Source organism: Branchiostoma lanceolatum, chromosome 4 (assembly GCF_035083965.1).
Source record: "Branchiostoma lanceolatum isolate klBraLanc5 chromosome 4, klBraLanc5.hap2, whole genome shotgun sequence".
Classification (NCBI taxonomy): domain Eukaryota; kingdom Metazoa; phylum Chordata; class Leptocardii; order Amphioxiformes; family Branchiostomatidae; genus Branchiostoma; species Branchiostoma lanceolatum.
This window is the reverse complement of record NC_089725.1, coordinates 26065301-26083067: the sequence shown is the minus strand read 5'-3', so window position 1 is coordinate 26083067 and position 17767 is coordinate 26065301. Positions and strand designations below refer to the sequence as shown.

Below are 17767 nucleotides of genomic sequence, written 5' to 3'. Positions count from 1 at the left end.
ACTCGCCTCCGCTATACACACTAGTCTATTTCTACAATGGCAAGATTGTTACTTTCTGTTTTGGTGAATGCTACTTTTGGCCCTGTCATACCCTTGTTTACAGGACTTTTGCTGTATCCTGTGGTGAGCTGTTCTACTGGTATGTTCGGCACGGTGTCCAATGCGGCTTCGCCCGGCAGATTTGGTGCATTTCCCGGTGCTGGTTGCTCGTCCTGCGGATTCTCACGGTTTACCCGTATCATGGTGAAAAGGGCCAGACGAACATCCACTGCAGCTTGCCAGATTCCCTTCCGTAAGTCTGGTGTGCGGAAAATGCTTGCAATCGGGTTGATTCCTGAGTTAACAGTTATCAGCACGGCCTTTGCGTAGGGACCGGCTATGAATGGGCATCCATCCTCGATACGCAGGCATATTGGAATGAGCACAAGAGGTAAAAGCCAGAAGATAAATGCGACCACCGCATAGATCAGGACTGTTCTCGCCTTTTGCACACTTTTCTGGAGTTTTCGATGTGCTTCGTCTTGGGCGATATTGCGAGGCTGATCTTGCCCTGCGCTGTTTTGTCCCTGATTACTGTCTTGTGGCTGCGGCCTGACCCTTCTCTTTTGGCGTACGCGTTGTTTCAGAGCTATCAATACGCTAATATTCGTGAACAATATGATACTGATCATAACGATGGCTATGCTGGCTATAAGACCAGTAAAGACCATGTGGTAGAACACCAGGCAGTTTGTTGCGGGCATATCAAGGCAGTTCCAACCCATACTGGGTAAGAAAACAAACAAGGACAGAACAAGCCAGGAAAGGGCAATAGCTATACCTGCATCACGTCTGGCCGTGCTAGCATGGTTGTGGAAGTATACAGGGTGCCTTACAGCAACATAGGAGTTAACTGACAGTAGCAATAGGGCTGACCCCGACATCACCTGACTATACATCAGAAAAGTTACAATGTTCATCATCCTGTGTATTCTCATAACTTCTATCTGATTCACCGTTCGATACAGAAGTCCAATACCTCCTACCAAGTCGGAAACGGCGAGATTTGCCATGAAGAAGTAGTGCAGTTTATGGAGTTCTCTTTTCCTAATGATTCCCCAGATCACAGCGGCATTGCTGGTGATGATTATAAGCCCCAGCAGCCAAGAGATGAGAGCGGTCGCTGTTCCCAACTCCTCGGTGTACATGGAGCAGTCTTCCTGGGCCTGGGCGTAGCCTTGGAACGGTGTCTTATTTTGCAGGTGCCACAGGAGGCAGGAGGCTTGTCCGTCGAACTTCTCAAATGGCGATGTCTCTACGGGAGCGAACGGAGAGTCAGAGCTGTTGTTAAACATGGTCGAGCTAATTCTGTTCTTCTACTGCGCGAGAGGCAAACTTCAGCGGGATTTGAGGAACGCTGACAGTGGTCGTCTGTAGTGTCGTCCCTGCCACGACAGGGAAGGAAAGAGGCAAAATGCACCCGTTCATTACTATGGGTTCTATTTTGGTTGTTACCACAGACAACATCATGCGTTATGCGTGTATGTATGTATGTATTGATTGTTGAGCTTGTCAACGTGTCAATCAACCGTTGATGATGTCCCTTCAATCTTTTTCCATTTCAAGGAAGAATATCTGAAAAGCTACAACTTCATTGGTCTTATTGTGGTTGTAACCATAGCAACACATACTGCGTCATGCGCTCTACGTGTTTCGGTTGTTGCCACCAGCAACAGCATACCCTTTGAAATTACAGCGGAAGAAAGACACAATACTGTTGATGGGCCTTTGTTGTACGTGCCAAACAAATCACCACAGGCGTCCGTAATGCCATAGGTTGTAATTTAAAAGGTATTCAGCTGATTGATGCACCAATAGGTCATTACTGTCTCTGATCATGAATTGAGGTTTGGATAAAGGTAACTCCTGGACAACCTGAGTTCAACGCGCATTCAAGTATCAACCAACTAATTTGAACGTATCTTAGATGGACTTAGTTGTTTCTTGAAGATGCTCGGAGAGCACAAAAAAGGTGCTTAAGACAGGACAAATGGCTTGAACGTATTGTCTACAATGTAGACACACATGTATGATGATGATGATGATCCACTGTGTTCTGCGGCTCAGAGGTTGTGGAAACAACCTCTGGTTGCATTCAGTCTTTCTTCTTTTCTTTCCACTGTGCCTTCTTTCCTGCGAGCTGCCGTAGCTCTCTGAGTTTCTTTGCTGTTCTTAGGTCTCCACACATGTATACAAGCATCTTAATTGTGTTAGCGAAACATAGACAATGCATAATCATCTCCAACAGGGACTAAATGCATTCCATCATTAAATACCTAGAGTATAATACGGAATGTTATGCTGTGTTCTATCTATATGTATAGTTTACATGCTTAAACGAACGATGTGTAAACGAATTTGCACAGTTGCTCCATTACATCGTAGTTAGATGATATGCATATGCGAACGTGTAAACCTTCTACTTTTTATACACAGACGCTCAATTTGTGACAAAGATTAAACCGGTTCGTTCAAAGTAGGATATAGATTTATTCGAAGCAAGACAACATAAGCTTATAATCTGGTGTGTAAAGCGGTTTAATCTCTTGTAAAGCAAAACACACCCGCCAGGTCTTTGTCTTTACTACGTTCTAATCCTACTCAAGCCTCAGCCAACGTAACCAGAAATGTTACTATGTCTATGTAATATCTTAGAATCCTAAAAGTTGGTATGACCATGGAAAACAAACACTTCACAGTACATAATCAAAGTCAACATATTGACTCAACGATAACACCGTTGATCAATATTTTGGAAACGCCTCAGAGGCGGAGCCGATTGTACCTTACTGGGCGTACTTCAGATCAATTGTATATGGTGCTTTGGATAGAAACCACAATGTCGCTTGCAAATGTATTAAATGTCGGTCGATCTATATTTAGTTACAGCACTTGGGATGTACCTTTACACACGTTTACACATACGCCAACAAACATTTAAGGGTCTTGCAGTAATGATACAAGCAACAAACTACAGCTATATATAAAGCTGCATCAGGCGCCATCACAAGCCACCTTCCTCGATCGCTGTGGAAGCTGATTGGACAGTGTATGTGATGACAGCCAACTGTTTCTTCACCTCCTCCCAACGCTGCGTCTGATTGGCTGCGTTCTCAATGTCGAACATGGCGTCAGCCAATCCCGGGAAGGCTTGGCCAGCGTATGAGTTATGAGCACTGGGCGCGTAAACGACATGCCTGGAAATGAAAAATAATTGTTGCAATGCCTTTGTCTTGTCTTGTCTTATCTTCCGTCTTTCTGATTAACGAGTATTTACATTTCCGCAGAAAACTAGCGAGTCTAACGTAAGAGCAGAAGTTCTCACGGCACGGCAATTGAAATACAGCAGGGGGTGATAGCAACTTTGGGTGCTTTTTCCTTATGAGTAATTCCACAAACGACGCATAGACATAAAGTCATATGATAGCGCAAGTTATGTACAACACATCAGATTGAAATGTGTCCTTCTACGCTACGCAAAAAGGCTTTAGACAGACAATTTGCCTAACTCACAATATAGTACATTCGACTTGTCCTCCCAAGCCAAAAATGTATCATTCTTATCAAACACAAAGTACAGTCAAACCTGCCTAGGCGACCACCTCTTCAACGCGTCCCGAAAATTTTCCCCATAGGTACAAGCATTAAGCGGCCTGCCCAAGGCGACCACCCGTCCACACATTCGGCCACTGCGCATGATCAAGCTCTAACCATTGTGGAGTCGCCATCTTACCTGTACCATTCCCTTCCCGGCAGGCCAAGCGGGTCGATGAAGCCTCGTTCCAACTGCATCAGTTGATCGTTTACAAGACGGACAGCCAATGGACTGTACAGAACAAAAGCATGTTGTCAAGTTTAACAAATAGCGTCTCCACTATTCACCAAAATACGGCCATAAAATTAGACTTATGTTTGTCACTGTTTACGTTCTTCACATATTCATTTACTTCACCAAATTGTCCCTGCGAAAGTTCAAATTGGCTCTTTTCCCTAAGGCCTGAGCAAGAAGCTAAAGCCATAGTAGGAATGCAACTTTCTTACTTCTTCCTGTCAATGTCCGTCATCCTGTTTTTCAAGCGGAGGGCTGCTGTTGTGAAATTGTCCACGGCGGAGTCCAGGTAATCTGAAATAGGGAAGCATTGGCAGGGACGTAAGGTAAGAGTGGTGTCAACTCTGTCAAGTATTGACTTAAACAAAATTCAAGTAACATTCCAAGTAGATTTATCCTGCTTCTTCAAAGTATGCAACTGAAACACCCATGCATTTCTAAAGAAAGCTGTTAAAGGGCCCAGACGTATGTCATTCTTCCCGAGCACACTTAGCTTCTCCAAAACATGAGTTATCAAAACCAGATCCTGCTGCAGGACCATGGTAAGCCGCTAGGGGACCCATAATGTAGATGTTTCTTCATTACATAAATTCCTTGGCGAAGGTAAAAATCTAGTTACCCATTGAGATGCCCTGTGCATCAAACTGCGCGCTGTATTCCGTCTTGACGGAGCCGGCGATGTCCTGTAGGGCGGTGGAGTAGGCGGTGGGGTCGATCGGGAGGACAAGCGAGTCTGCCAGGTCAAGAGCCATCTCCGCCAACACCCGCCCCACGGCCTGGTGAACCTTGAACTCCGGGTCAATGAAGTTCTTCACGAGGTCAAAGGTCTCGTAAGACGAGTGGTACAGGGCGTAGTAGTCAAGTACGGCCTGGAGCAATGTAGAAAAGGCAACGGTAAATCAAAATCGGCTGAGCACGAAGCATGGCGCTTTTTGAAAGCTAGTGGTACGATGAGGCGTACGGTGGTACGCATATTCAACCAAGCACACTGATTTATCCCGACTCTTTTCGTTAAGTGTGCTCCTAAGGCTGGCTGTCTGATCGATCTCTGTAATTCCGCTGCGTAAAGCCTAGGCTATCTCTCTTATCTTGACCAGCGTACACTGAGACGTTCGACATGTTTATCTGCGTATTGCTTATTACAGATAACTTTATTGCACAACAATTGTACAAGGTACAAAGTATGGCATTCACTGGTACATATCAGTCCCCTGTAGATGTCATCTGAGTTACATTGTTTGAATCCTCAAATAACGAAAGAAACCTATCCACAGACTGAGGTAAGGACGTTACCGGATCGCAGATAAAGCGGAAGTCTATAGACGAGATGCCGAGATGCTGGAAGAACGGCGTGTAGTCACTTCCCGACCCGAGCTGGTTGATTCTGTAAGGAAGAATAGACGTACATGAGTTATGGGTGCTCCAGAAAGCTAGTGGTTTTCCGGCTAGCTTTTGGCCTGTCTGGGTGTGTAACTTACTCTCCCCCCCCCCCCCCCCGTTTCATCAGGTTTAGTGGTCACAAAGTAAATTAGTGGAAAGACGTTGCTCTCAATCTCCACGCAGATCTACCGGTGGCAAGACAGTATCCATAGGCCGAAACAGGCCCTCGGTGGCTAAAGGATACTGTTTCGGCTCATGGATAAGTTGCCACCGGTAGATCTACTTGGAGATTAGTTTCTTTCCTCTCTTCAAGTTGTCGTTCATCCTACTTAGGGATAACCTGATGATGAACGGCTTGTTAATATCACATTGTTTTCAAAGCTATGTATTTGGTCCCATTTCCGACAACATTAGTCTTTAAATATAATGCTACTTGCTTTGGCAATGAGTTGGGATCTCCTTCGTCCTTAGGAAGCTTTGCTGCCCACGAGTCGTACACGGAGCTGTAGCTGCTGCCTGCGGGGTTGACTGCCGGGTCCGGCACCTAGCAGCGACAGGAGACAACGTTTCGACTTACTAACGGCGCTGGTTATTTGTCGTACGATTTTGATGTTGTAGAATTTCCAAGCAGGCTGTGACAAAACCAACCACCGACAAGATCTAAGACAGCGTTTTTGGTAACAAGACAGCTGAATTTTGTACGATACGTGTACGATTATACCATGAATGCCCTCAGTTTGAGATCCTGCGATGAGTGTGTCCATGCCCTAACGATGCGCGAATCATGGCAAGTACACAGCGGTGGTCAACTGAGTGGGGGTCGCAACGTCATTCTTAGTATTTTACAGTAGGAACGTGCCGTGAACGGAAATCGAAGTTACCCTTTTCGTGGCATCGAAGACAGACTGAAACATGGCGGGACTCGCACTGCTCCTGAACGTGAAGTTACCTGTGGAAACAAACAGGAACATATGAGCATCGGGAGCACCATACAGTCCAGGAAGAGAAACCTTTTAAAAAATCGGGTTCATCTTAAATTTGGGGCATATTTGCTTAATTTGTAGAAATCCGCTTAAAGAACTGTAACAATGATGTCCCATCTGGACCATAGTGCATCACTGCATCATACCTAAAAATAATCAACTATCAATCTATGGTACTTGACAAATTGTGTGCAGCGAGGGCTACGTTCCTCATTTTCTAGACATCTTCTGAGAATCTCTTCCTAGACTAGTAGTGTCGACGGTGTAAATGAGCTTCACTCGGAGGTTCTAAAAGAACCGCCAGCAGTTGAAATCTCTTGACTTACCAAGGGCAGCTATGTCTACGTTGAGATAAGCCACAGCCCGCTCCGACAGCACTTTGCTGTACTCCTCCACCCACTCCGATGAACCGATCAACCCGTACTCTTCAGCCCCCCAGCTGGCAAATACAAGGCTCCTACGTGGGCGCCAACCTTCACAAAATGAAGGATATCAAATGTGAAAGCAAACAAACAAACAAAAAATTTAATGTGAAAGCAAACCAACCAACAAACAAACAAACAGCCAATCAAGCACCAAAAACAGAGGAAGTAATTGTGTATGCAGGACAAGTATCATGAGAGGCTGTACCTTCTTGCTTCAGTTTTCCAAAGGCCCTAGCAACCTCTTCTTGTACTGCAGTTCCGCTGGAGGGATCCACGGATCCAAACACCCAGGCGTCTCTGTGGTTTCCCATGATCACGTACCGATCTACAGGTGAAGGAGGAATATAATAAGAAGCCTAGGTACAAGTCCCTATGTCGAAAAGCAGTAACTGTAAAACCCACATACACTAGTGTGATCTATTTCGGTCAGAATTTTCCCAACTCCCAAGACACTAAACATATAAAGGGTTCGATCTGTTAACGAAAAGAAGGTGTTGGTCATCAAAACATAAATAGAATGTTATACAATTCCCAAATCTACCAATATCTTTTAAATATGTTAGACATCATTGTAGGCTACAAATTATCACGATATCAACACAAAATACCATGTTAGCTAACATCTACATTTACTAGCCGAAAACTGAAAAAAAAAAGACCTGGTTCAACACTGCCCTCGATGACGCCGATGACGTTGTATGTCCTCTTGACCTCGTTTTGTACGTTGACCTGAAGCCGCACTCTCCTGTGATGTTGACCAGAATTTGAAATGTTGCTTATTGATTCTCTCCATAACTGACGCTTTACACAGATAGACATAATGATAAAATTTTCAGTTGGCACAAAGTGCTTTCATATAGCCTTCTTCCCACGTCAAACATACGTAAAACATCATGTCACACTACAAACCTGCCCGCATGTGGCTGTTGGAACCCTGGTCCTGTCCGGTACGTGATGTTCAGGTCTCCCCGCCAGTCTGCAGGGGCTTCGTTGCCTGCCAAGTTTCTGTCGGTAAACAAATAATCAATAATCAATCAATCAATCAATCCATCAATCAATCCATCCATCCATCAATCAATCAATCAATCAATCAATCAATCCATCCATCCATCCATCCATCTATCCATCAATCAATAAACCATGGAAACTTCAACCGTGGCTGTTCTTACTGGAATCAGCAAAACTTCATAAGGTCGTCACTGACTGGTATGAAGGAACTTCCTTATGACGTACCTCAGTAACTCTATGCCGACCCCAAAGCCGATGGGATGGACGGGGATGCCCGGAAGTCCCGCTACTACTTTAGCCTCTGCTTCAGACAGTCTGTATGCATAGTCTACAACGAATATGACATTAAACGTCATGAGAGTATTAACTTTATTGCTCAACAATTGAATGAGATACAAATCCACTACATCCATGTAGTATAGGACAAGCTTCCATACTAATACGTTACAACAACGAACATCTGTACATGATATGTTCACAGCAGTCTCCACCAGACGCACTATGAATAAAAATAGTAAAATTTAACCTAATTGGGAGAATGATTTGTCAGGGCAGTTTCGGACCACCATTCCATTTAGGTTCCCCGTAGTTCCAAGGGGAAATATTACCCTTACCGCGGGCACTCTCTCCTGATCAGAATAGGGGAACCATGAGATAGATGAATGGTCTGTACCGTTTGCAGGATAGAATGGAGTCAGTGGATCTCCCTGTGCGATCATGAGCGTCCCCCGCTGTACGCCGCTGGGCGGCAGCATCCACCCGTCCGGGTACACTGGGTAGCCTCGGGCCGAGTAGTCCGCCGGGTCCGAGTAGATGATGAGGCCGAGGCACCCGAACTGCTCAGCCTTTTCCGCCTTAAGAAAGTTGACATGAATAAAGCCAGTTACACTCTTTGCGAAAGAACAAGATGGAAAAGAATTTGAGTTGATCCAGAAAGAGCGTGGCTGCTGCAATTGTGTTTTGTCATTCATACAACTACTTCTTGAACGGCAAGGCTTCTTATCTTTAAGTTGACAAGTTTCAGCCTTGTATACCAGACAATAGAGAATACTGGAAGCTGAATATTGTTACACCTCAACTCGTTATCTAGAGTAAAATTATGATAATGACCTGACAGCTATCTATCCTTGCAAAGGGATTCAAGTTTCAGTTTGATCTAAGATGTTATGAAAAAGTACTGGGGCTTTTTGAGCAGCATGGCTACGGATAAATCCTCCTCTGGAAAATATCCGTGCACAAACATTAAAAAAGAATGGGATCTCAGTAAAACAGAAAGTGGGCCAACAGGAGCCAGTAATGGGCGTTTGTGGGTTGTTGGTTGGTTTCCTTACTTTGTAATTAAGACGTCTTATTCCCTGTTCCTTCTCAATCTCCTGAACTCACCTTGTCTCCCCTGAAGATGCTGCCGTACCTGGCGATACAGATCTTCCCTGCGGGGTCGATATTCAGGTCGCGCTGGAGATGGAAGAAATCCTCGACCCTGCCATAGTTTACGTACACCAGCTCCCCCTGTCGGGATGAAACACAACAACACTCACCCTGGAGTCATTCGAGTATCAACGACGTGTAGCAAAATTAAGTGTGGAATCCAAAAAGGACGACACTAGAGACATCTTAACGGAGTGAAAGGAAACATAGCCGTATCTGTGCGTGACCCGTCCGCAGTCATGCTTTCCAGGAAACCAAACTATTCATCTAGATGTCTGTTGACACAAAAGAGTTTTCCCATCATGAACCAGAGGGGCGAACCTAGTCTCTACCAGACTCCGAATAGTCGACTTATTTTTCAGCAATCAAAGGAGTCTGGTCAAGACGGCAACAGCCATGGCTCTAACCACGTCCGTCATTCCATCACTTGACGAAATTTTGCTGCATGTGACGGAACGATTTCAAGACCATCCCGTCAACCTTGACGGACAAAAATAGATGGGTAAAGGAGCTATCAGATGAAACCTGCAGTTTGTTACAATCGTTTCTTACCTCCACGTCTCCGGAGGCGGAGTAGGCGTTGAAAGGCGGGACGATGTTGGGGTCGTCCTGGTAACGGTCCAGTGGAGCCTCCTCCACCTGGGACTGGATGACGACTGTCCCGTCAGCCTCCATCAGCGTCACTCGGCTGGGTCTGGAGGTGACGAGTTACAGGAGCAATCTTAGCCTGGAATCCAAACCTATTATAGCTCCCGAGTCTCTCTATAGGTTTGGATTCCAGGCTAGAGCAATCTATCAATCAATTTGTAATACCCGCTCCGAGTAGCCCTAGGATTCGCGCACCGATGAAGTTTGGCCATATCGAAACATGCGAGAATTAGAACTGAACAGCATAAATCAGCCCCAAAAGCCAAACAAAAACGCCAGTCACCCATAGGGTCTGCACATGTACAGGAGGCCACGTCCCGTGCACCTTAACCGGCCTTCCTTGAGTTTTTAACCTTCTCCTTGCTGCATAACTCTGTAACAAATAGATAATTGGGTGCCAAAAGCGGGGAACACTTAATGTGCCAAAGGTTAAAGTTTTGAAAGGTCCTTGCCAATTGAATTGTACTCAACACCTTTATGGACGGTCGTACTGATTGAATCAAGGTTACCTGTCTTCCTCACTGCTGGGGTAGGACAGCAGGATGTCGTACGGGGTGAGACGCGCAGAGTCCAGCCCGTACTGCAGCCACCTGTCCCGCAGCTCCTCCGCCTGGCCCAGGTCCATCTCCCGCCCCGCGATGTGCGGCACGGACGTCAGCCTCCTGTGGACGGACACAGGCGTCAAGTCAGCTTTCTGTTCAAGCTACAGTATAACTTTGCCATTATTCACCGTGCATTACTTTAAACGTAGACTAATGATCAGTGACAATGCACTGCCCACCACCCCCCACCCCCGGACAAGCAACATTTAGTTACTGTACTAGAACAACAGTAGCTAATTGAACTATTGGCATAACTTTGTCTTGAATGTGTGTGTGTGTGTGTGTGTGTGTGTGTGTGCATGCGTGTTTGTGTGTGTGTGTGCGCGCGCGCGCGCGCGTGTGTGTGTGTGCGTGCGTGCGTGCGTGTGTGTGTGTGTGTGTGTGTGTGCGTGCGTGCGTGCGTGTGTTTGTGTGTGTGTGTGTGTGTGTGTGCGTGTGTGTGCGTGTGTGTGTGTGTGTGTGCGTGTGTGTGTGTGTGTGTGTGTGTGTGTGTGTGTGTGTGTGTGTGTGTGTGTTGTATGTCTGGGTGGGTGTGTGTTTTATGTCTGGGTGGGTGTGTGGGTGTATTTGTCAACGCGATAACTAGAAAAAGCCTGGTTGAATTGTCTTATGTTGCATTTCCGGGGTAGGTCTTAATTAGATTTTGCGAAAATATGTTTACTTCAGCCTTACTATGGCTAAGCCGCATTGATCTAATAGCTGACGAAGAAAGCGTCATGCTTCGTCCTCGGTCTGAGGTTCGACCGCTTAGTAGTGTTCCCTGCATGTCCCTATTAACAGATACATCCACAGATGTAGAGTAGATTGAACCTGAGCAAAGTTGTTATTCATGGCATCCGTACACCTGTCACCGATAAATATTGAGCATAAAGTCTCTCTTACCCTGAAGCCGGGCAACAACTGTTTCAGTGCCATTTGTTACCCAAAGGACATAGGTGTAAAGTGGGAAGCTACGCCGTAAAGGGCGCTTCCCTAGGCCACAACAATGGGACGTGCTAGGGATTCGAACCCAGAAGCTTTAGATTTTATTAAGACAGTAAACATCTCTAACCACAAAATCACCTTGCCACCTTAAGCTTGTAAACTTGTTGAGCAAGAAAGTGTTCACGTAACCAGCGTTCACGTAACCGGTGCCTTGCTACGTGACTTCTTTGGGTATAAAAATGACAATAATCCGCATTTGCTATGAATATAGAATTCGATTCAGCAGTAAACAACTATTATTAGTTCCTACGACGCCGTTATGAATATGCATATAGTCAGACTACGTGCGAGCTGGCATTTTCATTTCAGAAGATTTCTGACTGGAGAAAGGCTGCGGAAAAGGTGCTGACAAACATAGAAGCAGCAAAAAGGGAAGAGACCGAATTTCTCAAGCCCCAAGCGCTGTCTGCTCAACCCGGACGTTGGGAAGATTTGCATCGATATTGGCATGGATTTTCTCAGCACATGACAGAAGGGAAAAGACAGAAGGAGCCTCGTTTATTCTCCAAGTTTTTTCTTGACACTGTAGGTGTACGAATGTAGTGGAAGACTTTGCTTGGACGTCTTCGTAGAGGCGCGACTTCAACATGGCGCACTCCGGTCTGCTTATGTTGGTTGTATTTCTGGCCTGGAGTGAACCAGGTTGCACAGCTTCCTACCCGAACCTGAAATGTTGTACTGCGGCGTACTCAAGTGTGTACAATGGAATCATCACCGGACTCGCTTGCGATCCAGCCTGTTCTTTCCACTCCATTCCCAAACCGTTGCCACCAAGTCTGGAACGATTCATGGTGTCGCATCAGAACATCCCACAGATCACGACGGGGGACTTTCCTCGTCTCGAATCGTTGACGACGCTGACCATACGGGGGAGCCAGGTCATGACCATCCAACCAGGGTCATTTCAAACCTTAACGAGTCTGGGAGAACTCTCCCTGTCTGGGAACAAGATCAGCCGATTGGAGGCCGAGACTTTCAAGGGACTGGCCAAGCTCGAAGTCCTGAACTTGGATGAGAACCAGCTACACTCTATTGATGGCGCTGCGTTCGCTGGACTCACTGAATTGCGTATTCTGTCTCTGAGAAGAAACTGCCTTTCCAGCATTCCGAGGGGGACAGATCAGACGACTCGCCCCCTCGAGCTCATCATGACTTGGAATCCTATAACGTCAATAGACAGAGTTGAAGAGCTGAAGCACATCTCACGTCTGATTTTGGCTCGAAACGGGATCCTGTGTGACTGCAGGCTGCGAGAAATGAAAACATGGATGCTTAAAAACAATCGCTGGAGACAGTGGAGCATCACGTGCGCAGACCCCGTCACTGGACTGCCCACGAGACTCAGATGGCTTCATCTGGGCGACCTGAAGTGTGCCTCTAACGCGACAAAAGGCTCAGCCGCCACAAGGCGTGAGTCATGGAGATCGTACGCGTACTGCTCCACGTTGCACATCCCGGCACCTGTCCCGACACCCGTTCCAAGCGAACTCCAGAACGCAACAAACGAGGAAAGCACAAGCACGAACACGCACACGTCTCGGCCCCAAACTACCGTTAAGGATGCCACGACACCGGTAGAGAGCATGGAGACCGCAACTCGTCCCGGTCCTGTGCTATCTGCGACGCAGCTCATCCTTGTTGAGATGGCACCTTTCGTTGGATGTTCCGTTGTCGTCGGAGTGATAGCCGCTTGTGTGAGAAAGCGTAAAGGAGTCCGTCAGCAGGACAACGCCGATGGACAAAGGAATGCTGCGAACAAACACTACGAGAACGACTACCAGTTGTCATACATGGCCCCAGTCAGAGTAATCACCTACGAAAACGACGACCGTCTTTCGGACACAGACGGGGCAAACGGAGTTCATTGCGAAAACGAAGACCAGTTCTCCGATGATGACAACCCACACGAGACAATCCCTCACACGTTGACCAATGACAAACCAGGGAAGACTTCTTCCCTTGCCAAGGCCGAAAATGGCCGGCGTCGTCGCATTCAGAGGAGACTGGCTATGAGAAGAGCGACATCGGGCAGGAGCAAAGCCAAGAGTAATGTAACAACCATCCTTGCAGAAGTCCACGCTCAGGCACAAGCAAGCGGACATCATGATAACGACAAGGACTCCGTGGGACTCCACAACAGTGAGACTGCGACATCGGGCAGGTGCAAAGCCAAGCGTAATGTATCGAGCACCATTGCAGAGGTCAATGCTCAAACACAAGCAAGTGAACATTATGACAACGACAAGAATTCCGTGGAACTAAGCAGCATTGAGGCAACGACATCTTTGGACAATGCTGCATCTGATGACGGGCATTAAGACAACGAGAGACCAATCACGGATTCAGTCACAACGGTTTCAGAAACCGCCAAACGAACTAATGACGGCAGCGACTCAGACCAGGATTGAGCAAAGAGAAAGGAGAGGCAGGAAAAACGAACGGACAAGTATCAGACCTGGTCACCGATTCGTCCAACGCAGGCGACTCCCCTGATCGCACCTGTGACGTTTCCCGGAACGAATGATGCTGAAGAACACGCTAAAGAGACAGAGTGTCAAGACGGACAAGTGTAAGACTTAGCCATATATAGACACTGCTGTGTCTACCACAGAGGACAAATTTGATCACATCTATGTGACGTTCCCCGGGACAGAAAATACTGAGTGAAGAACAGCAAAGAGACACCGAACGTAAAAACGGACACGTGTCAGACTTAGGCACTGCTTCGTCCAATGCAGACGACATTTGTGATCACGTTCAGTAGTACGTGACGTTTCCTGATGCAGACGTTGAGACGGGAGTTGCAGTTCCCGGCAAGAACTCGATATAGTTGCAGGCAAAGAGGGGACAAAGCAATACGGTGTAGCAACTCATTGCTGCATGAACAGCGCCAAACACGCTCATGATCTCAGATGACCTAACATGTGACATTAGCTGACCGGGTAACTATTGGTTACGGGCCGGCTGCACAAACGACCCAGTAAAAAAGACGTCATCAGCAAAAAAGTGTATTATAAGAGAGCCTAGGATATTTGGAGTTTCTTTTTTCACAACCAGGAATCTCACCTGCTGACGTTTCGGTGTCTGTCAGACACCTTCTTCAGAGCTTCTGACTGGAGTACTGCTTCTCACCGCTATAAGTAGCCGATGTAGGTGGCGCTTTTGCGGCGAGAACGCAATTCGGCGTCTGACAGACACCGAAACGTCAGCAGGTGAGATTCCTGGTTGTGAAAAAAGAAACTCCAAATATCCTATGTTCTACCAACCTGATGAAATTATTTTCGGAAATATAAGAGAGCCTGTTATGAAGTCTTATCTATCTATATGTACTAATCTCAAAACAACCACTGTGTGTTAAGATTATAAGCCTCCTGTATCAGTCATTCCAGAAATGTCGGATCTGCGTCACGACTTGCTTTGAACACGGTAAACACATTCTGAGTGGCAGACCAATTCATAACCCTTATATAACGCCACAGGTGATGCATAATACATCTCTAGAGTTATAGAGATGCAAGAATATACTTTTGACTTTGTTTGTAGAGTCAGGCTTTCTTTTCTCTTTGAAAGTTTGATGGAAATGTAACGATTAATGATCTGTTGAAGCTCGTAGACACATCTATCCCTGTTATACACTGTGTAGTGTATATATCATGTTGTATATAAACAACGATGGACGAACATCAGTGTATATATAGAAAGGGCAGTTGAGATTCAAGTTTTAAGATATTACAAAATCACCATGAAATGTTTTGAGACTATTAGTCATTTAGTGTAGTCGTCATTGTGATTATGAATAAAGTGATGTTTGAATGGTAATTTTCTTATCTTCATTGGACGTGCGTTAGGTAATAGGCAGACGAGATTAAAGGGGAATTCCCCTCAGAAGCCAGTGTTATTTCCCTACAAGATCACATTTTCATGAATACAAAATCAACCACATTTTTGTCAAATTTCACCACAGATTAGCGAAAAATGAATCACTATAATCCAGTAACAAATTTGTTCCACAGGCAGGAAATAAATATTGCTGTTCATGAAGTTAGGAATGGACATGGTTGTCTTATATTTTGTCAAGAAATTTACAAAAGCATATTTCACGGAGGCATAGATTTTCAGTTTTTCTTTGTTTTCTAAATTACGTTTGCTCGTGGATGAGCAAAACAGGAGAGGGAACAGACCGAGAAGAAGAGAGTGCGAAATGAAGGCAAATATAAGGAAACAATTAGGCAGTGGTGGCGTGGAGTGTTTACCAAACTGAACCGCCCCCTGCCATGCGTGCTTCCTAACACTTGATACGCGTAATTTAGATAAATGACCCCGTGCTGTCAACGTTTATCAGATCTGTAAATAACCTACAGCATTAATTAACTTGTTTGGATGAAGGCTATAGAACTTATGGTCTCGGTAAAGGCTATAGAACACGATACTAAACGTAGCATTGTAGGTTGCCCGAGTTCTAACGAAGGCGTGGTCGCTGCAGTCATGAACAAATGAATACAAATCACAACGTCAGGCACTTCGGAGTCGCGGCTTCAGATGTGTAGCAAAGATTTACCACCTGTCATCAGCACAGTACGCAACTTTTAACGCGAAACGGCTGGTTGAGAACTTTTATTTTCACGGTACATGGGTCCAAGCAGACCTACGGGTTGGCAAAGACCGTATCCAACAGGCAGAAGGAGTTTTCATAGCCAACCCAAGATTGCACTATAAGCTCCTTCTTCCAGTTGGATACGGTCCTTGCAATCTATTGGGTCTGGTTGGAGACTACTGGGACAATAAGGGACGATTCATCGAACGCGCTCTCGTGGGTTTTCAACTATTTCTTACACTTTGTCCTGAGATACGCCATGCGGTACATCTACTCGTTTATTATGAACAAACTTATTTTACTCTCGTCGGAAAGTCTATATAAACCATCCACTCCTTCACCGTTTACATATGGGCGGGGCCGTTCCATGAGGTGACGTTACAATAACTTGGGTCTCTATTGTAGGGAACAATTCAGCACTACTGTATTTTGTTCACTTAAAAACGGAAAGCTGGCGTTAACTTTATGACAGTGTTCTCGAAAGCGGTAATATCAATACCATGTTTACCATGGAGCCATCTCAAGAGACACGGAAATCGACCCCCAAAATCTGGGAGCCGCCATGGCCGATAGAAACATGTGGGCCAAGATGTAAACCCACAGTTGATCACACTTGTGCAGAGAGGGGGTAACCGCAACCGATTTTAATATGTGACGAAGAATGATGATAATGATAAGATTATCCCTGAAATTTCTGGACGTTACCTGAGATTCTCCTCGATGTTCTCGGGCAGTATCTCCTCCTGCACCCTCCTGCCGACAGAGGCGTCCCCGTCCCGGACCAGCTCCTCCGCCCAGGACGCCGCTGAGCCGGGCTGGCGGGAGAAATAGCCGATAACCACCCCGAGAACTACGCCCGCCACAAGCCCTATGGCCATGATGGCCGCCACCACGAGAAATCTTCCCCGACTTCCATCCATGGCGTTGTGTTCAAGTTTACCCAACTTCTTGCGTATAAACAGCTATAAGAACACGCAGTTTGTGACCCTTGGTTTGCTGTATGACAAACTTGGCTGTCAGCCGACGTGTACTGAGCTACACTAGCACCTCCTGCTGTGGACTGTCAGAAATTCCCCAGAAACCTTCGAACCAGGAAAGGTCACCCAGCTGGCAGAGCGAGAACCTGCAGGATGGAGTCTTGATTGGATCCGATAGTTTCTTCTCCGCGAGTGTGTCGGTCCTGAAATGTGACCTTGCTCTTGGGCCTTGGCCTCTCGTCACAGCCGCTGCTTGAGTCTTGCCACAGTTGCACACACCGGAGTTCAATCAAAAAGGGGCGGTTTCCTGCGGTAGTCGCCAAATGTCCCCGAGTGCTTGCTCTCTGTCCTCCTGAATTTAGTAGCTGTAATTACTCCGTGTATACTGTCACACGTGGCTGGTTACGACGCCCATAAGTTCGTTTGTTTGGTGTTTGCCTGGCTCCTTTCCAAGGGGCGGTGCGGTTTACATATCTCAACCCCTGCTGTTGGAGACGACAAAAGCCATCTGTGGTCAGGTACCGTTTCTCCCCCCTGCCTACCCGTTAAGTAATGATGACCGCTATTACCTAAACGTGAGAAACATTTCCTTGATTTCTATCTGACGTGATGTACCAAAGTTCGCATACTCAGTAACTTGCTGCCGAAAGAAATGGGCAACTCAAACACGCCGTTTGCGACCCTTGGTGTTTGACTTGACGCCATGTATCGGCGGGTAAATGATTACCTCCGCCTTTTGTCGTGAAATTGGCTCCCTGTGTGAGAAAGCCCGATAACCAGATGTAGACTTGTGATTGGTTCATTATTAATACTTGGAGAGTTGTTGTGGTTTTTTTCAGTCATCCATCTTTGCTGGACATGTGAATCCCA

The 17767-nt window shown here is 46.2% G+C and overlaps 2 protein-coding genes across 2 annotated transcripts; one reads left to right on the top strand and one right to left on the bottom strand.

Moving 5' to 3' along the window:
• Window positions 1–2509: 2509 nt before the first annotated feature.
• LOC136431995 (glutamate carboxypeptidase 2-like) lies at window positions 2510–16790 on the bottom strand. The gene is made up of 17 exons (XM_066423006.1): window positions 16626–16790; window positions 10250–10402; window positions 9645–9786; window positions 9048–9173; window positions 8338–8518; window positions 7890–7992; window positions 7566–7661; window positions 7316–7401; window positions 6862–6981; window positions 6558–6704; window positions 6130–6197; window positions 5686–5792; window positions 5162–5252; window positions 4488–4737; window positions 4081–4162; window positions 3773–3865; window positions 2510–3236 (listed from the first exon to the last, which is right to left on the bottom strand). The coding sequence occupies exons 2-17, from the start codon at window positions 10363–10365 to the stop codon at window positions 3044–3046; spliced, it is 2001 nt and encodes a 666-aa protein (XP_066279103.1). The 5' UTR covers window positions 10366–10402; window positions 16626–16790; the 3' UTR covers window positions 2510–3043.
• On the top strand, window positions 12894–15060 carry LOC136432121 (uncharacterized). Its single transcript, XM_066423134.1, has 2 exons — window positions 12894–14479; window positions 14539–15060. The coding sequence occupies exon 1, from the start codon at window positions 12910–12912 to the stop codon at window positions 13642–13644; it is 735 nt and encodes a 244-aa protein (XP_066279231.1). The 5' UTR covers window positions 12894–12909; the 3' UTR covers window positions 13645–14479; window positions 14539–15060.
• Window positions 16791–17767: the final 977 nt, after the last annotated feature.

Coding starts and splice junctions, on each gene's coding strand:
- LOC136431995 (XM_066423006.1), bottom strand. CDS start 10,365: ATGGACCTGGGCCAGGCGGAGGAGCTGCGGGACAGGTGGCTGCAGTAC. Junction 7,662..7,889: donor GTCGGCATAGAGTTACTGAG/GTACGTCATAAG, acceptor GTTTACCGACAG/AAACTTGGCAGGCAACGAAG. Junction 6,705..6,861: donor TGGAAAACTGAAGCAAGAAG/GTACAGCCTCTC, acceptor CATTTTGTGAAG/GTTGGCGCCCACGTAGGAGC.
- LOC136432121 (XM_066423134.1), top strand. CDS start 12,910: ATGGAGACCGCAACTCGTCCCGGTCCTGTGCTATCTGCGACGCAGCTC.